Raw genomic sequence first — 14796 nt, 5'->3', positions numbered from 1 at the left:
GGGCAGAGGTGGGAGGAAAGCCTTGTCAAGGCCAGGATTGGTGAGTGGTTATGCTTATGGGCTCCTGCCGCAGTCCAAACCTTACTCTGCTCTTGGCACCAAGTACAGCCAATAGAAATGTTCTAGCTCTGCTCTAGATTTTAGATGAAGGTGGCACTTCTCTTCACAAAGACATTAAAATCCTCTGTGTGAACACTGTAACCTGGGTGGCAGAAGAAGCAATCTGCCTGTAATTGCCTGACATCCCACCACAGTTGCAGCCTTGCTGAAAGGTATCTTCCTTGGTCTTCAATGCCAAATGGGAGCTCTCTCTGCAAAGCGGGCTGTGCATGGGGGCACATGCTGTGGGCTTGGAGCTGGCAAGCAGTAAGGAACCCAGAGATACCCTTTGCAGGGAAGTTCAAGCCCTTCTCTAGGTCCAGCTGCTGCCACGTCCCTCAGTCACATAGGCAGCAGGGGCTGAGAGTTGTTTTCATCTGCCTGTATCATCATTAATTAATTGCAAGTGCAGGGGTTACTCTGGGGACTGTGAGCAGCATGCAGCAGCCCAGCTTGGAGTAGGGATCTGATGGTTCCAGGGTGTCTCTTTACTGTTTTCCTAAAATACTGTTTTTCTGAATGGATGTGTGTGTGCACGTGAGACTGAGAACTGAGAACCCCGGGATGATACCCTTCCCCTTTCCCACATGTGAGTTACCTGCGTCTCCATTCCCTGAAGTCAACCCTGGCTTTGTCATATTATCATACAAAAATTTGGGTTGAAAAGGACCTTTAAATGTCTTCTAGTCCAATGCCCCTGCAATGAGCATGGACACCTTCAACTTGATGAGATTGCCCACGGCCCTGTCCAGCCTGACCTTGATTGTTTACAGGGATAGGGCATCTGCCACCTATGTGGGCAACTTGTACCAGTGTTTCACCATCCTCAGTTCAGAAAATTTCTTTCTTATATCTAGTCTGAATTGGCCCTCTTTTAGTTTAAAACTGTGCCACTACAAGGTCTATTAAAAAGCCTGTTCCCATCTTTATTATAAGGCCCCTTTCCTATCTCTTTGCTCCCAGCCATCACGTACCAGCAGCCCAGCAGTGCCCTGCTCTCAGCTTGGGTTGGTCCTGGTCCAGGTAATGCTTTGTGCTGAGGAGTGTTGATTTAAGTTTTATCAGAGGACAAAGGGTGCATGATACTCTGGGGAGCTTGCAGCTCCATTAGCTCATGTTTGCTTGGTGCACTGCACACACAAAGTGTGGTGTGAGGGGCTGTGTGCACAGCAGGAGAGTGAAATGCAAGCCAAATATGGGTTAGAGCCAACTTGCACTGGCAACTTAGTCAAATGTGGCAAAAATGGCTGGGGGTGGAATAAATAAATTCTGCTCCGATTCTTCCTTCCCAGTCTCAGTGTGCTGTCTCCAGCAGCCGCTGGCTTGCACATGTGTGGAGGAGGCTGGAGAAGCGCTGCTCCCTGCACAGCATCTCCCACGCACTGGCCCAAACAAATCTCCCTGGCTGTAGATCTCACTGTAAGCACTGTTTGCTCACAGTTGCCTGGGGTTTGGCTTTATTCTGCCAAGGAGCACTGCAGCAAGTCAGTGTTGGTCTGCTCAGTCCACAACATACCTTCAGGAGAAGGGGTTTATGCAGGTGGCTGTTTGGAAGGCCACAAGCATTGTCCTGCAGAGAGTCCCAAGGGGACTGGGATGCTTTCTCATTCAAAAACTTCATAGAACTTAATCTAAGTGCCAAAAACCCGCCCTGTGTGGTGGTGCTGGGGAAGAAGGGGAGGGCAGGAAGCTGTGGGTGATGTGGGAACTGTGCCACCACAGGGACACATAGAAGGGGAGGGGTATGTATTGGTTTCGGGTGAGTCCCTGGGGCAGCATGACCCTGCACAGGGTTTCCTGAAGGTAGTGACGACCTGCCAATCCTGAATGCAGAAAAACTTGCTTAGCTGCCCAAAATGGGGTCAGTCTCAGACTCCTAATGCATTATGTTATTTAGATGAACAGTGTTGGTAGGGCAGATTGGGAATGGGGAAGCACTGGGGATAGGAGCAGCAGTGCCAAAGGCAGGCTCACCACTGAGGGGAAGGACCTCACTGTGGGGTTTGCACCTCCAAGACCTGGTTGGGCTCATGGGTTGGCTCTTTCCCCAGCCTTCCTGCCCTGGCTGGCAGTGAGCCTGGCTTTGTACTCTTCAGTGAGAAAGCAGTGCCAGAGCTTACTGATAGGGAAGATGAAGTTTATCTATACCATTTTAAAGCAGATTTTTCTTAAGCAGTCATGCACTCACATTCATTTTCTCATTGAGTGGTGGGTATGTGTATCATATCTTCATTGGCAATGACAAAACTAATATTTGAGCAGGTGTTTTTTACCTGTTAGGGGTCATCTTGCTGCAGAGTGGTCCTTTGCCTCCAAACCTTACTAACCCCAGCCTCTATAGCCCACAAGCCATGTTGCAGTATGGTCCTCCTTGTTTGAAAGATGGATCTGATTTGCAAAAGAATAGGCTGGTGTGTGTCCATGTCCTGCTGGTGATAGGATGGGGTCTTCTGCTGGAGGGTTGTTTGTCTTGTACCCTGACAGGGTGTGGGCACAGCATTCACACCAGTGTCAATGAGCCCTGCCCAGGGATGCTGCTGCCCCACTGGTGCTCACCTCACAGACCATGAGCAGCCAGATCCTCTCTTTGCTTTTTGGACCTCGAGGCTATTAATCTTAAGAGGGAAGGCTGAAAGGAGAGCTAGAGAGGAATGCCTTGGACCTCTGTGGGGTTTTGGAGGGCTGTGTCTCTGGTCCCATCCCCTCTGTGCTCATACCCCTTGGGGACAGATGTGGCCCATGGTGTGCCTGTTCTCCCATGCACCAAGCTGCAGGAATGGAGAGGTCACCATGCCCTGTGGTGCCAAAACTGCCGGGGTGTGTGCTGAGCTCAGCGCAGGCCGTTGATGAGCCTTTTCCCTGAAGTCCTGAGGTACCTGGTTAACCATGCTGAGTAAGTGGCAGTGGCTCGGGTTTCCTGCCCTCCCCGTCACTGCAGTCCTGCAAGGTCGGTCACTGCAGTCCTGCAGGGTGGGATGCTGGAGGTTTGCCTGCCTGCCTGGTCCTGCACACACCAGGACATGAACCTGATCTCCCTGTTACAGCAGTCCTTGATTTTCCCTTCCACAGCCTGGCCACAATCTACTTGTAATGGAAGAAGGATGTAGAGGCCGTCAGGTAGCACAGATGCTTGTTTTCTAGGTAAGGGTCCTCAGCCTGGTTTTTCTGTGTGGCCACAGACCGCTCCACCAACAGCCCCATGCCCTGGCTGCCCTCTGGACAGCCAAAGTCAGTAATCCCACCTGTGCCAGAGGGGGATGCTAAGGTTGGATGAGTGTAGGCATGCTGGGAAACCCGGCTTAGTCATCTCAACGCTCCCAAGACTGTTTTGATGTGTTGCTACTCCAGCTGTCCATGAATCTCCTAGCAAATGAGTTTGCTGGCAGGATGCTTCAAGAGAAAGACAAATTATGAAAAATTGCATTCACATAAATGACATGCCTTATTTTTAATTGGAAATCTGATTCTCTGGATTAGTACCCACCCAACCGGAGAGAAGAAACATATGCTGATGTATCAACAAAACAAAGAGGGCACTGAATATTCAAGGAAAAGCTTACACGCACTGAAAATGCTTCATAGAAATTATCCAGCAAATCAGTTTCAATGGCAAATCTCATGCATTCACTGTGCATTCACAGGCCACAAAGAGGAGAAAGAATTGCTCTACACGTTTTCTGCCTTTTTTCTGACCCTGTTTTAGTATCTTCCCTCTAAGATCTATAATGGATAGACAATATATCGAAATTTCTGACTTTTTCTTATTGCTGCAGCCCTGTACACACCTGTGTTTCTTGACCAGTCCATTGCTGCCACTTCTCCAGGACAGTGGCTGCTCTGAAGGACATGTGTCTGTGGTTGGCATCTAGAGGCCCTGCCTCATACACAGCTAATGGGAAGCTGTCCTGACACCTTCTGGAGGTGACACCCATCCAGCTCTGTTATTCACAACAGTATTTGTTCCTTTGGTCCATAAAGATTGGGAAAAGCACAACGGCAGTGGCGTATGAGGGAACAGGAACTGGTTTGGTGATGCTGTGCGTTTTGTTGAACCTTTCAAATACTATTGCAGAGTGCCTTCAACTGAATATTGCAAAATGCTGAATTTTCTCATTTGTGTGATGTTAAAATTTAGCTTAGGCATTTCAACAATGACTTTAAGTGTGACCTGCAGTGTCCCTGTGATTTCTCATTCTGTATACCAAAAAACTTACCTCTCTAACCAGAGGGAGTTTGAACATGTTCTACAGGTCTGAGTTTAAGCTGTTCTTGATGCATGTGAGCAGAAATCTCCTCTTGCTGTTTCTGCTGCATGCTGTTCCTAGAACATATACATGATTTACTTTTAGCTGGTTGCCCCCAGTAGTTATTTTAATGGTAGCATTGCAGCTATATAATTTGCATAAGCTTTTCTGAGAGCAGCACCATAAAAGGTGAGACTAGCTGGAACAAATTATCTAGAAAAAGTAGTGATTTGGGTATTTAGAGGAAAGCTTCTGTGGCTATCTGGTGATGAAAGGAGCAGCAAAAGAGCAGGAGAGTGGCTTGAGATCAGTTTCAGAGGAGCTATGATACACTGCAAAATCTGTGTTTACAGCCTGAGCATGACATGACAGCTCCCTAGAACTCCTTTGGAGTTGGAGGTGCTTAAAAGAGAGGGGATAGAGCTGGATTGGGTCTTCAAGTATCTTCTGCTCCTGAAATTTGTCTATGCAGCCTGGCATTGTACTGGCAGTGCTGTGTGTAGATAAATGAGCTGGTTGGGTTGGAAGGGTGAAGGCTTGCATTTGAGAGCTTTCTGGGCTGAAGAGCTGGGAGCAGGAGATACTAGCACCATCTCCAGGATGAACCCATTGCTTTTGGCCACCAGGAGCAAAATATCTGATATGAGAAGGAAAGGGATAGCAACAAGGACTTGATAGAGAAACACAACTTGTACAGATCCCTGTGAAAATCCCCCTCACCCTACCATCCCTGACAGGATGTTCCTCCTACAAGTGTGAAGCCGGTGCCTAGAAACAGGCTGCAGGATCTTATTGCTGTGTAGTGAAGTGGTGGTGATGGAGAAAGGACTTGGAAGTTGCTAAGGTCTCCTTGTTTGTTTGCTGATGGTCTAACAGCTCCCTCGGTCAGAGACACACTCTCCTTGTTAACAAAAAGGCAGTGAATTATTTAGCAGCTGAAAATGCCAGATGGCAGTGGCTCTGCTGCTTACAGGAGGAGGGGAGAGAGAGAGAGACATGCACATGGTGAGGAACAGATTGAGAGCATTTCCATAGCAAAGAGCAGACCCTGGCTAGAGGTCCTGGTAGCCCAGATGACAAGCAGGAGGCAGGCAAGCCAGGGCAAACAGCTGCTGCTTGCCAGAGTAGCCCCCTCACTTCTTACAGGTCTCTTCTGGAGGTCAGGGGTCATGAGCCTGATGGGACCATGCTGGCCCTTGAAGTACAGGACTCCCAACCATGGCTGGAAGACAGGCTTGTGACTTAAGGCACTGCACGGGGGCTTTGGCAGTCCATCCATCGCTCTACACCTATGGGGTGCAAGTATCAGCCCCAAGTCTACTGGGATGCCCTTTGGAGAAGTATCAGCATATCTCAAGTGACCTGGCAGTTCTTTTGAGAGTCACACTAATGTTCAGCTGTCCTCTCTTGGGCAGTGGTGTCTCCAGACATCATAGTCTGGACAGATGGATGTGTTTATGGATAGGGACCTCCAAGGAGAACTGAAGATGCAGCATGGGCAGGTCTGTAGCAGACATGGCTCAGGTGACATTGCGCCATATGCACAGGCAAAGGGACTGCCACATGTCTGCATGTCCTGGGGAACTTGGTGCCGGTAGTTCAGCAGCTTCTGACATCCTTTCAAGGCATCTATGCAGGTAGTCAGATGCCAGCCTAATATTGCAGTGGGGTGAGACTTAAGTTCTTCTGGGCTCATTGCCTTGGTCCAGTCATCCCAGCCACTGTTAGGCTTCCAGTGGAGGTTTTTCTTTGGGATGGAATTTATGCTTCAGAAATGAAGAAAATAGCAGGTCACCATCTTTCTTTCTTTTTTTTTCCTTTTTTTTTCTTTTTTTTCTTTTTTTTTTTTTTTTTTTTGTGGTCAACTCTTGTGTTTGAAAATCTCCCTCTTCCTCAGCTTTTTCTTTCCCTGGATGAGGAGGTCAAAGAGAGTCAGTCTCTCAGGCATGTAACATGTCAGCTCCTGCACCAGCACTCCTGAGCTGCCCACTCTGATCCGCTGAGGGCTGGAGGTGTCTGGGCTCCTCATGAACTTTAGGACAGGACAAATCTCCTCCTTCTCGTAAACTTTAGGATATGACTCCTCAAACAGCAAACTGCAAGTTCTAAGAGAGAGAGGCTGAGGCCCCAGGCATGCATATAAAATCAGGTGCTACTGTAGTCCCCCATCTACCACACTGACACAGCACAAGTAAATGTTTCCCAACAAAAGCAAATCTGTGTAGAGCTTAGGAATATCCCCTTCCTAAGCCAAGTCATTTTCTGAGTGCTCTCTCTGTGCTCCCCAAGGAGCTGTCAATTAGGTTTTCTTTGGTGTTGAAGATTTGATCTTGTTTGGTCTTGGTGGCATAAACTGCCATAAACACTTCATGTCTCTACATCCCTAGAGGTCCCATCTGTCTTTGTTTGCATTCTCCTCCACTGCTTAATTAAACCAATGGTTCTGCTTCTCTTCCTCCACCCTGTTCATGTGGACTTTGAGCATCCTCTAGCAAGGATTACCTAGTGCTGGGTGACTGCAGGGGCTTTAGCAAGGTCTCAGTTGTGCGGGGAATATAGATGAAAAGGAAGGAGAGGAATGAATGCTCAGTGCCTTGAATGCAAAGCTCCCAGGAGTACATGTTATAAACCACTCTTGAATTTTCACATAGTCTTTGCACTGGTCACAATATACTGACCTCAGTATACTGTGCCCATCATGTCTGCAGGGCAAGGCACTTGTATAGCTCCATATAAATTTCAGGCAGGCCTGAAAATGTTCTTGTCAAGAGCAAAAGTTTCTGAGAATAGGGATGTAGAATAATTGTGGTTGGAAGGGCCCCCTTGGAGGTTGTCTGATAAAAGCCCTTGCTCAGGGCCAGGCTAGCTTCAAAATTATATTTGGCTACTCAAGGCCTCCAAAGACTGGATCATCTCACCACAGACAGCTGTTCTTCTCTGAAGGCCATGCAGCTCTTCAGGCACAAGAAGCAGCTGGCTAGAGGTGTTAAGGGTGACTCCAAAGCACAGAGGCAGGACAGGCACATCAGGACAAGAGACTCTGGCCTAACACTAACAAACTCTTGTTTGTTAGTGTTTGCTGTGCTGGTTCTCTCTCCTCATCTTTGTATGGTGAGTGCAGCAGCCATTCGGTACTGTCCTGTGGCATTCCCATGAGTAACAGACAGCCATGCTGGCTGCTGTAGGGTGCTTGTTCACAGGGGTTCCAGGCACTGCAGGTTTGGAGAGGATCCTCTCCTACCCAAAGCATGTGGTGGTAGGAAGGGCTTTGGAAACAAGCCACAGTGTTGGCCATTAATGGCCTTTAAGTGTCTCCTGCCAGTGAGGACTCTAACCTGTGGTATGAGCTCCTGGGGAAGGTGGCAGGAAGCCTGACATTTAGGATTTTGAGAAGCTAAGTCTTCTGAAGAGATCAAGATATCTTGGAAGTAGCAATTCTGCTTAGGTGGAAAGATGAAAGGGAAGTCCTCTAACTCCTGAGTCACACAGATCATGATGCTGGAGGAGGACAGCAGGCTTAGGGATATTCCATAGGCAGTAGTTACCTGGCTGTGGGGAGAGAAACAAGTGCAGCCCCAGCAGCCCAGTTGTCAATATTATCATTGCTGTTTTTTTCAGAAATTCAAACAAATGCTTTAGCTTCTCATTCCTGCCTGCTGACAACACCAGGGTGGCCATGACTCAACCCAGCTTCCAGGACTGAGGGGCAGAGGTGGTGAGAGACCTGTCTCAGGTATGTGAGAGACAACCAAATAGCATGGGGTTTAATGGGGTGGGGAAGGGCAGGACGTAGCTGTGAGATTTCTTCAGCAACACCCTCTGCCGTGTGTTCAACAACCTCCCCCTGAGAGAGACTGGGACTGGGGAAGCTCTTAGGTCACCAGCCAGTCCTCTCCCCTCCCTACCCTTAGTGAGCTCTTCAGACCTTGGTGGAAGGAACCTGGAAGAGCCATAGCCCCTTTTCAAACAATGGCTTCTCCATACACACTCCTGCCTCTGTGTTGTAGGGTGAGACCTCACAACAGTGTCGATGGAAAGCACGTACTCGATGGAGCCAGCACCTGATGGTGCTGGCCTCACCTCGCTGGATGTGCTCCTCTTCCTGGACGCCACGGTGAACAGCACAGAGGAGCAGTGCTTCAGCGCCCGCTCCCGCAGCACTGTCCTGGAGGGGCTGCCCTTTGGTGGTGTGCCCACCGTGCTCGCCATCAACTTCATCCTCTGGCTGGTGAGCGGGCCAGGAGGGTGCCATTTCTATGGGCTCTGCAGCCCCCACGTGCACTGACAGCCGCACACAGGTGCAGCCTGTGCAGCGGTGCACCTGGCAAACCGGGGAACAGGGATGGGTGCACTGGTGCACCTGGCTGACGGGGGAGCAGGGATGAGTGCAGGGGTCCAAGGGCTTTGCCTACATCATGGTAGGCAGCCAAGGACACTTGGGCAGCAGTGGTGAGATCACGGAGCAGCAGTTTGGGTAAGAGTTTTGCATGAGCTTGGGCTCATGAGTGGGAAAGCACAAAGGAGGGATATGAGAAGATCCCATGGGGTGAGACCTTGCAGCAAAACACGTCTCTTTCTTCTTCTGCTAGCTTCTCCTTCTGGTCTTCTCATGTCTTCGGAAAGCAGCTTGGGACTACGGGCGTCTGGCACTGCTGATGGACAATGATAGGTAAGGAGGATGCAAAGCTGCTGCAAGTGATGGCTCCATTCTCTTCAAGAGGGCTGGAAGGAAGGCCAGCACTGCAGCATGACACACAGAGTTCAGGTGTTCTTGTCCCTCCTCCCCACTGGGAATGGCCTGGTGCCCCCATTTCCCATGAAGACACAGCCACCCTCTGCTGCAGGGAGAGGGAAAGCCCAGGCCAGCTTTCATTCCCTCTAGCATCAAAGAGCTGTTTTTCAGTAGGGACTATGCTGCTGCATCTTCTCCTGCCACTCTCTTAGGATGAGCGGGACTGGCTGGTCGAGGAGGCAGAGGGAGACACACAGCAATAAAACTGTTCCTCATGTCACCACAGCAACTTGCCTGGCCCATTGTTTGGGCTAGGTGCAGAATTCCACAAAAATAAGCAGTGTTCTACTTATTTGGTAAAAGTAGAGACCAGACCATGTTTCCAGGTGGGCTGTACTACCCACAACAGCTTGCCTGTCAGAGCACAGCTCACCTTGGGCAACAAAGCATCTTTCTTTGCACAGGCTGGTGCACACAGGAGGGGTCTGTGCAAGGCTGGGCAGCCCACAAGAGTAAGATCTATTAACGTCCTTCTTCTGCCTTCTCCCCTCCAGTTCCTCATAGCCTCTGAATCTGGAGCTGAGTCTGGTGATGAATACGTGATGTTTTCCCTTCACCAGTGAGATCAAAGGGCAATCAAGACTTAAAATGCAAGCTCTGATTAGATTCCTTTTTACTGTAAAACCATTTGAGACATCTGAAAACAGTAGAATAGAAAATGTCTGGTTCAACAGTCCCCTGTAATGGAGCTAAGGCTACATCTCCATGAGCCCATCATGGGTCAGGGCCACAAAGAAGCTGGGAAGATTTGTTGGTGTGGAGGCAGCAAGATGCAACCCCTTTGTCCCAAGCCCAGAAGTAATCACTGTACCAGCCCCAGTGTAGGATGCAGGGAGGGGGGGAGACTTTTCTTGGGCTGCTGTTCTAGGAGAGACTTCTCCAAGGGTGCTTATCCTCTTGTGTCTGCTGCTTCTCTTCTGCCTCATCCCTCTGCTCCTCCCCTCACTGCAAAGCCTGACATCGCTTTTCTATGGAGAGCAGAGCGAGAAGGAGAAGTCCCCATCAGAGAGCAGCCCTCTGGATGCTGACAACAAGGATGTGGTGAGTGCCAGTGGCTGTGGCAGTGGGAGCCTGGGCTGGGCTTGTTCCAGTCCAGCCTGTCCTGTTCTTCATCAGAAACCCCTGTCAGAAGTTAAGTGTGAGAAATTAAATCTCCTGTTCAACACCTTTCAGCAGTGGGGAATTCCTGGAAGCTGGGGTTTTTTTTGTCCTGGATTCCTTGAGGGATCTATTTTGAATGGCAGTTTGGAGGGCATGCTCCTGTCAGCAAGCATCTCACAGCTGCATGGCTCTCCTTGCAGCTGTGTGGATCCAGTATGATGCATGGCCAGAGCCCAGCTGCATGCCTGCAAGGATCTTTCCCACCCCTCAGGATAAAGTCCCCCACACCACATTTCCTCCTCTGCCAGTATGGTGGGGCTTTAAAGTAATCTTCTGTTTCTCTTTACCACACCAGACTTTCCTGGAAACAAACACAGACTGACACATTTTGCTGCCTCTTTCTTTTTGGCAGCAAAAGCTCAAAAATAAGTCACTGGTACAACCATGAAAAAATGTCATGACTTATTAAAAAATGTAGGTAGGAAAGAAGCAAAAGAAGCAAAATCCTTGCAGGTGGCAGGAGGCCTGTTTAAAGGCTCTGTACCAGATGCTCTAGGCAAATGTATATTGCTCATCAAAAAATAAGTGAGAAAGACTACAGGGAAAGCCAGCACACTAAAGAGCAGATTAAAGGAGATTATTAGAAGTAAGAAGACTTCCTTTTAAAAGTCAAACTGTTCACAAATGAAGAAAATCTCAACTCTGCCAGGTTAGACATAAAATATACTAAGAGGGGAGAAGAGCAGTTTTGAGGAGAAATTTGTAGAGAGCCTAAAAAGCCCAGAATCACAAAATCACAGAATGGGCAGAGTTGAAAGGAACCAACATGGATCATCTAGTCCAACCTCCTTGTTCAAGCAGAGTCATCCTAGAGCACATGACTCAGGATTGTATCTTGAATATTTCCAGTGAAGGAGACTTCACAACCTCTCTGGGCAATCTGTTACAGTGCATGGTGCATTCTTCCAGTCCTCAGACACCTCTCCTGATCACCAGGACCTTTCAAAGATGATCATGAGCTGCCTTGCTGTGGTGTCCACCAGCTCTTTCAGCAGTCGTGCATGCATCCTGTCAGGGCCCACAGACTTGTGGATGTCAAGTCTACCTAGGTGTTTTCTAACCCAATCCTCCTTCACCTGGGGAAAGTCTGAAGACCCATGTGTGTACACAGTGACAGGGAATAAGCTAGTTAGTGCACAAGCACTAACTTTGTTAGTCCTGTAGCACTCTGCAGCAGTGCCACCGCAGCACTTGCTAGTGGTAAAAAAAGTGCATTGAATGTAAGGGATGCATGGAAGGGGAAGAGGAGGGAGCTCTGGAAGGAGGAGCCTGTTGCAATGATGCTCCTTAATATTCAGAGGAAGCTGAGGTCCAGCAAGTCATCCCTGAAACAGTGGGTTAATGCTTGACTTCAGCTTCTGCAAATCCTTCTGCAGCCAAAAATACGCACCTGACCACCATCAGGATGGTTGATGTTTGTAGAGAGATTTCCCTGTCCCTTTATACCCCTGTTCCAGCAGACTCCTTGTTCTCACTCATAGAAATTCTCTTGTCACTACTTCCAGGAAGGTCACATGGTCTCTCAGGGCTGGAAGAGAGGTTGTGCTCAGCTTCCCATTTGCTCTTTGGAGTGTGTTTTCCTTGCTTCTCCTGAGGCAGTTGCCTTTGCCATTGGGCTGAGCATTGCTGAGCTGCCTTGGGCACTGCCTCCATTTGCTCAACCCCCTCGCCATAGGCACTGCACCACCTCTGCATGTTTCCCCAGCATATGTTGTGACCCGGTCCCTCACCAGAGAGATGGGGGTGGTTGCCCTTTTCTCATCCTGACTCTTTTTCCTTCTAGGGATTCTGTTCCTGGCTCCTTTCTATCTATCAGATGAAGTAAGTGTGTGTGCTTGGCATTATGGTCTTGCCCCACTGCTGCCCACCCATGGGGAGCTGGTGCCCACAGGTGGTGGCCCATCACCAGGAGCTGCTGGGAGCAGCAGCAGAGGAGAGCCCTCTTAAAACATCCTCTCTGAAGAGAGAGCAGAGAGCTCACCTCTGCATTTCCTCCTGGCCCTAGATCCTATCCCAAAGGAGAGCGCTTCAACCTCTCCTGACAGGAACCAATCCTGTAATGAGATGGCAGTTGGAGGGCTACTTGGGTCCCTCGTTCCCTCTCTGCTCAAATCCTTTGTGCCTCACTCAGGATGTCATGAGTTGGTGTGGGTTGTGGGAGACTGGAGCAAGCCAGTGTCCCCATGACGGGAGGTGGTGGGGAAGAGCCACCAGCATTGATCCCCACCTGCCTCTCTCCAGGGATGAGGAGATTCAGAGCAAGTGTGGGATCGATGCCACCACCTACCTCTCCTTCCAGCGGCACCTCCTGGTCCTGCTGATGCTGGTTTGCGTGCTCTCCGTGGCTGTCATCCTGCCTGTCAACTTCTCAGGGGACCTCCTGGGTAGGTGCTTCCCTTGTCATAGGATGACTCAGGAGTGCCATGCAAGCTTCCAAGCCTTTGGGCAAGCACTGTGCCTCTGGGAAAGAAGGCAAAAAAACTCCTCTCTCAGAAGCCCCCATGTGAGCAGGAGCTCACCATCAGCTGGGTGACAGAGGAGCATAAGAGGCTGGGAAATTCAGAGCAGTGGGGACTTAGGGACAGGGGAGATGGAAAAGAAGGGACCAAAGACCAGAATCCATAACTGCAATATGGACATGCACACTGAACTGGGTTTCCTTAACCTTCTGCTTCTCCTCTTCCTCTGCAGGACACAATCCCACCCACTTTGGCCGGACAACCATCGCCAACATCCCAACTCAGTAGGTGCTCCCACAGACGGGGGCTGTGTATGCTGCTGCTGTGGTGGGCACTGCTGGGAGCACCTAGGCACAGAACTCACCACAGCCTTGTGCTGGGGACAGGGACAGGTCCATGTGAGCAGCACACCACTCACACTAACTGTCCTGTCTCTCTGTACTACATGAGCACAGTCAGGGCAGCCAAGCCAGTGTGCTTGCTGCACCCCACTGCTGGCAGAAGTGCTCTTGGGGATGTTGTGTGGCCTCATTTCTGTAGTATCTCGGTCAACAGCCTGGGTGCTGCCCCTTTAGTTCCTGGGCTGAGTGTCTGACAGCTGGCACAGGGAGGTCCTGCTGGGTGGAAGGGGTGGCCATGGCTGAGGTGCTGAGTGCTAGGCTGGTCCCCGTACCTCACGCTCACCACAGTGCTCACTGATCCCCACTTCATCTCTTCCAGAGACCGTCTCCTGTGGCTGCACAGCATCTTCGCCCTCATCTATTTTATCTTCACCATCCTTTGTATGGCTCACCACTCTGTCCATCTGGAATACAGAGAGAATGAGAAGGTGAGAAACCACCCCTCCTCCAACCCTGCCTTGTTCAGTGCTAATGGACAACTTCTTGTTTTGCTCAAGTGCTGGTCCCAGTAGGTACAGAGGTTTTTAGGAACAGCGTGAAGCTGGGTTGGCAGGGAAATGTGTGGCTGATTTTCACCAGCTTCTGGATAAATTAACAGCCTGGAGGCAAATCTTTCTCTCTTGCTGTCTTGTCTCTTGAGACTGAAGCTCTGCTGTATCCATCTGTCTGGGGTATGGCATTGTCTGGCTGTGCCCTCAAGGTTTGGGACTGGGCATGGAGGAGACTGACTTGCCGCTGACTTGCCTCTGGGGTGGCAGTTGGTGCTCCAGCTCGCTGCTGGGTGGACAGGGGGGCAGTGTTATCCCTGCCCATCCTGCAGATCCATCCTTCAGATCCCTTTGCCTCTTCTCTTTCCCCAGGTCGCTCGGACACTGATGGTTACCCGCATCCCCAAGGAAATCACAGACCCTTCACTTATTATCAAGCATTTCCAGTGAGTAGCTATGTGCCACAGCCTTGCTGGGTGAGTGGCAGGCAGGTGGCAGGGACTGTCCCTGTCCCCTGCCGCCTGGTGCGACCATGCCCCTGTGCTTGCAGCGAGGCTTATCCCAGTTGCACCGTCACCAGTGTCCAGTTCTGCTTCGACGTGCGCAAGCTGATGAAGCTGGATGCAGAGAGGTGAGTGCGTGCACGTCCGTGTTGCCTCTGTGGGAGGCTGTACTGCTCCTGCCCACCACATCAAGGCACCCAGTCTGGGTTTATGTTTGTATATCTGGTGCTCCCCAAATGACCTTTGCTATCGGCTTCCTGGCAGGCGCAAAGCAATGAAGGGGAGGCTTTACTTCACCACCAAGGCACAGAAAGAGGGGAAGATCATGATCAAAACTCACCCCTGTGCCCGCATCTTCTGCTGCCGCTTCTGTGGCTTTGATGAGGTAGGAGGGTGCAGGCAGGGCTGCAGGCAGCACACCTGCACCATGGGCAAGGCAGAGCATGGCAGCTTGCCCTTGCCCCAGCCCGGTGCACAGCACAGCCCTGGCTGCTCCCACAGGTGGATGCTGAGCAGTATTACGGGGAGCTGGAGGAGAAGCTCACAGATGAGTTCAATGCGGAGCGCAACCGCATCGCACTCAAGCGGCTTGATATGGCCTTCGTCACCTTCCAGGATGAGCGGATGACAGCTGTGTGAGTGCCCCTCA

The 14796-nt window shown here is 50.3% G+C and overlaps 1 protein-coding gene across 4 annotated transcripts in view; it reads left to right on the top strand.

The window, feature by feature from the left end:
- The window catches only part of TMEM63C (transmembrane protein 63C), a 31326-nt gene that overhangs the window by 9534 nt on the left and 6996 nt on the right, over positions 1 to 14796 (top strand). For 3 of the 4 annotated variants that reach the window (XM_053946443.1, XM_053946442.1, XM_053946445.1), the window contains exons 2-13: positions 7962 to 8076; positions 8351 to 8571; positions 8933 to 9012; positions 10089 to 10176; positions 12080 to 12117; positions 12538 to 12680; positions 12988 to 13039; positions 13476 to 13584; positions 14017 to 14090; positions 14195 to 14275; positions 14412 to 14532; positions 14649 to 14782. In XM_053946443.1, coding sequence (XP_053802418.1) covers positions 8374 to 8571; positions 8933 to 9012; positions 10089 to 10176; positions 12080 to 12117; positions 12538 to 12680; positions 12988 to 13039; positions 13476 to 13584; positions 14017 to 14090; positions 14195 to 14275; positions 14412 to 14532; positions 14649 to 14782 — 1118 coding nt within the window. In that variant the 5' untranslated portion in view covers positions 7962 to 8076; positions 8351 to 8373. Of the gene's footprint in view, positions 1 to 3220; positions 3241 to 7961; positions 8077 to 8350; positions 8572 to 8932; positions 9013 to 10088; positions 10177 to 12079; positions 12118 to 12537; positions 12681 to 12987; positions 13040 to 13475; positions 13585 to 14016; positions 14091 to 14194; positions 14276 to 14411; positions 14533 to 14648; positions 14783 to 14796 lie in introns of those variants that run through there. The other variant, XM_053946444.1, reaches the window with a different exon arrangement.

The sequence above is a fragment of the Vidua chalybeata genome, chromosome 6, assembly GCF_026979565.1.
Source record: "Vidua chalybeata isolate OUT-0048 chromosome 6, bVidCha1 merged haplotype, whole genome shotgun sequence".
Lineage (NCBI taxonomy): Eukaryota > Metazoa > Chordata > Aves > Passeriformes > Viduidae > Vidua > Vidua chalybeata.
Note: the sequence above shows the minus strand (reverse complement) of the source record. Positions and strands in the feature narration are given on the sequence as shown.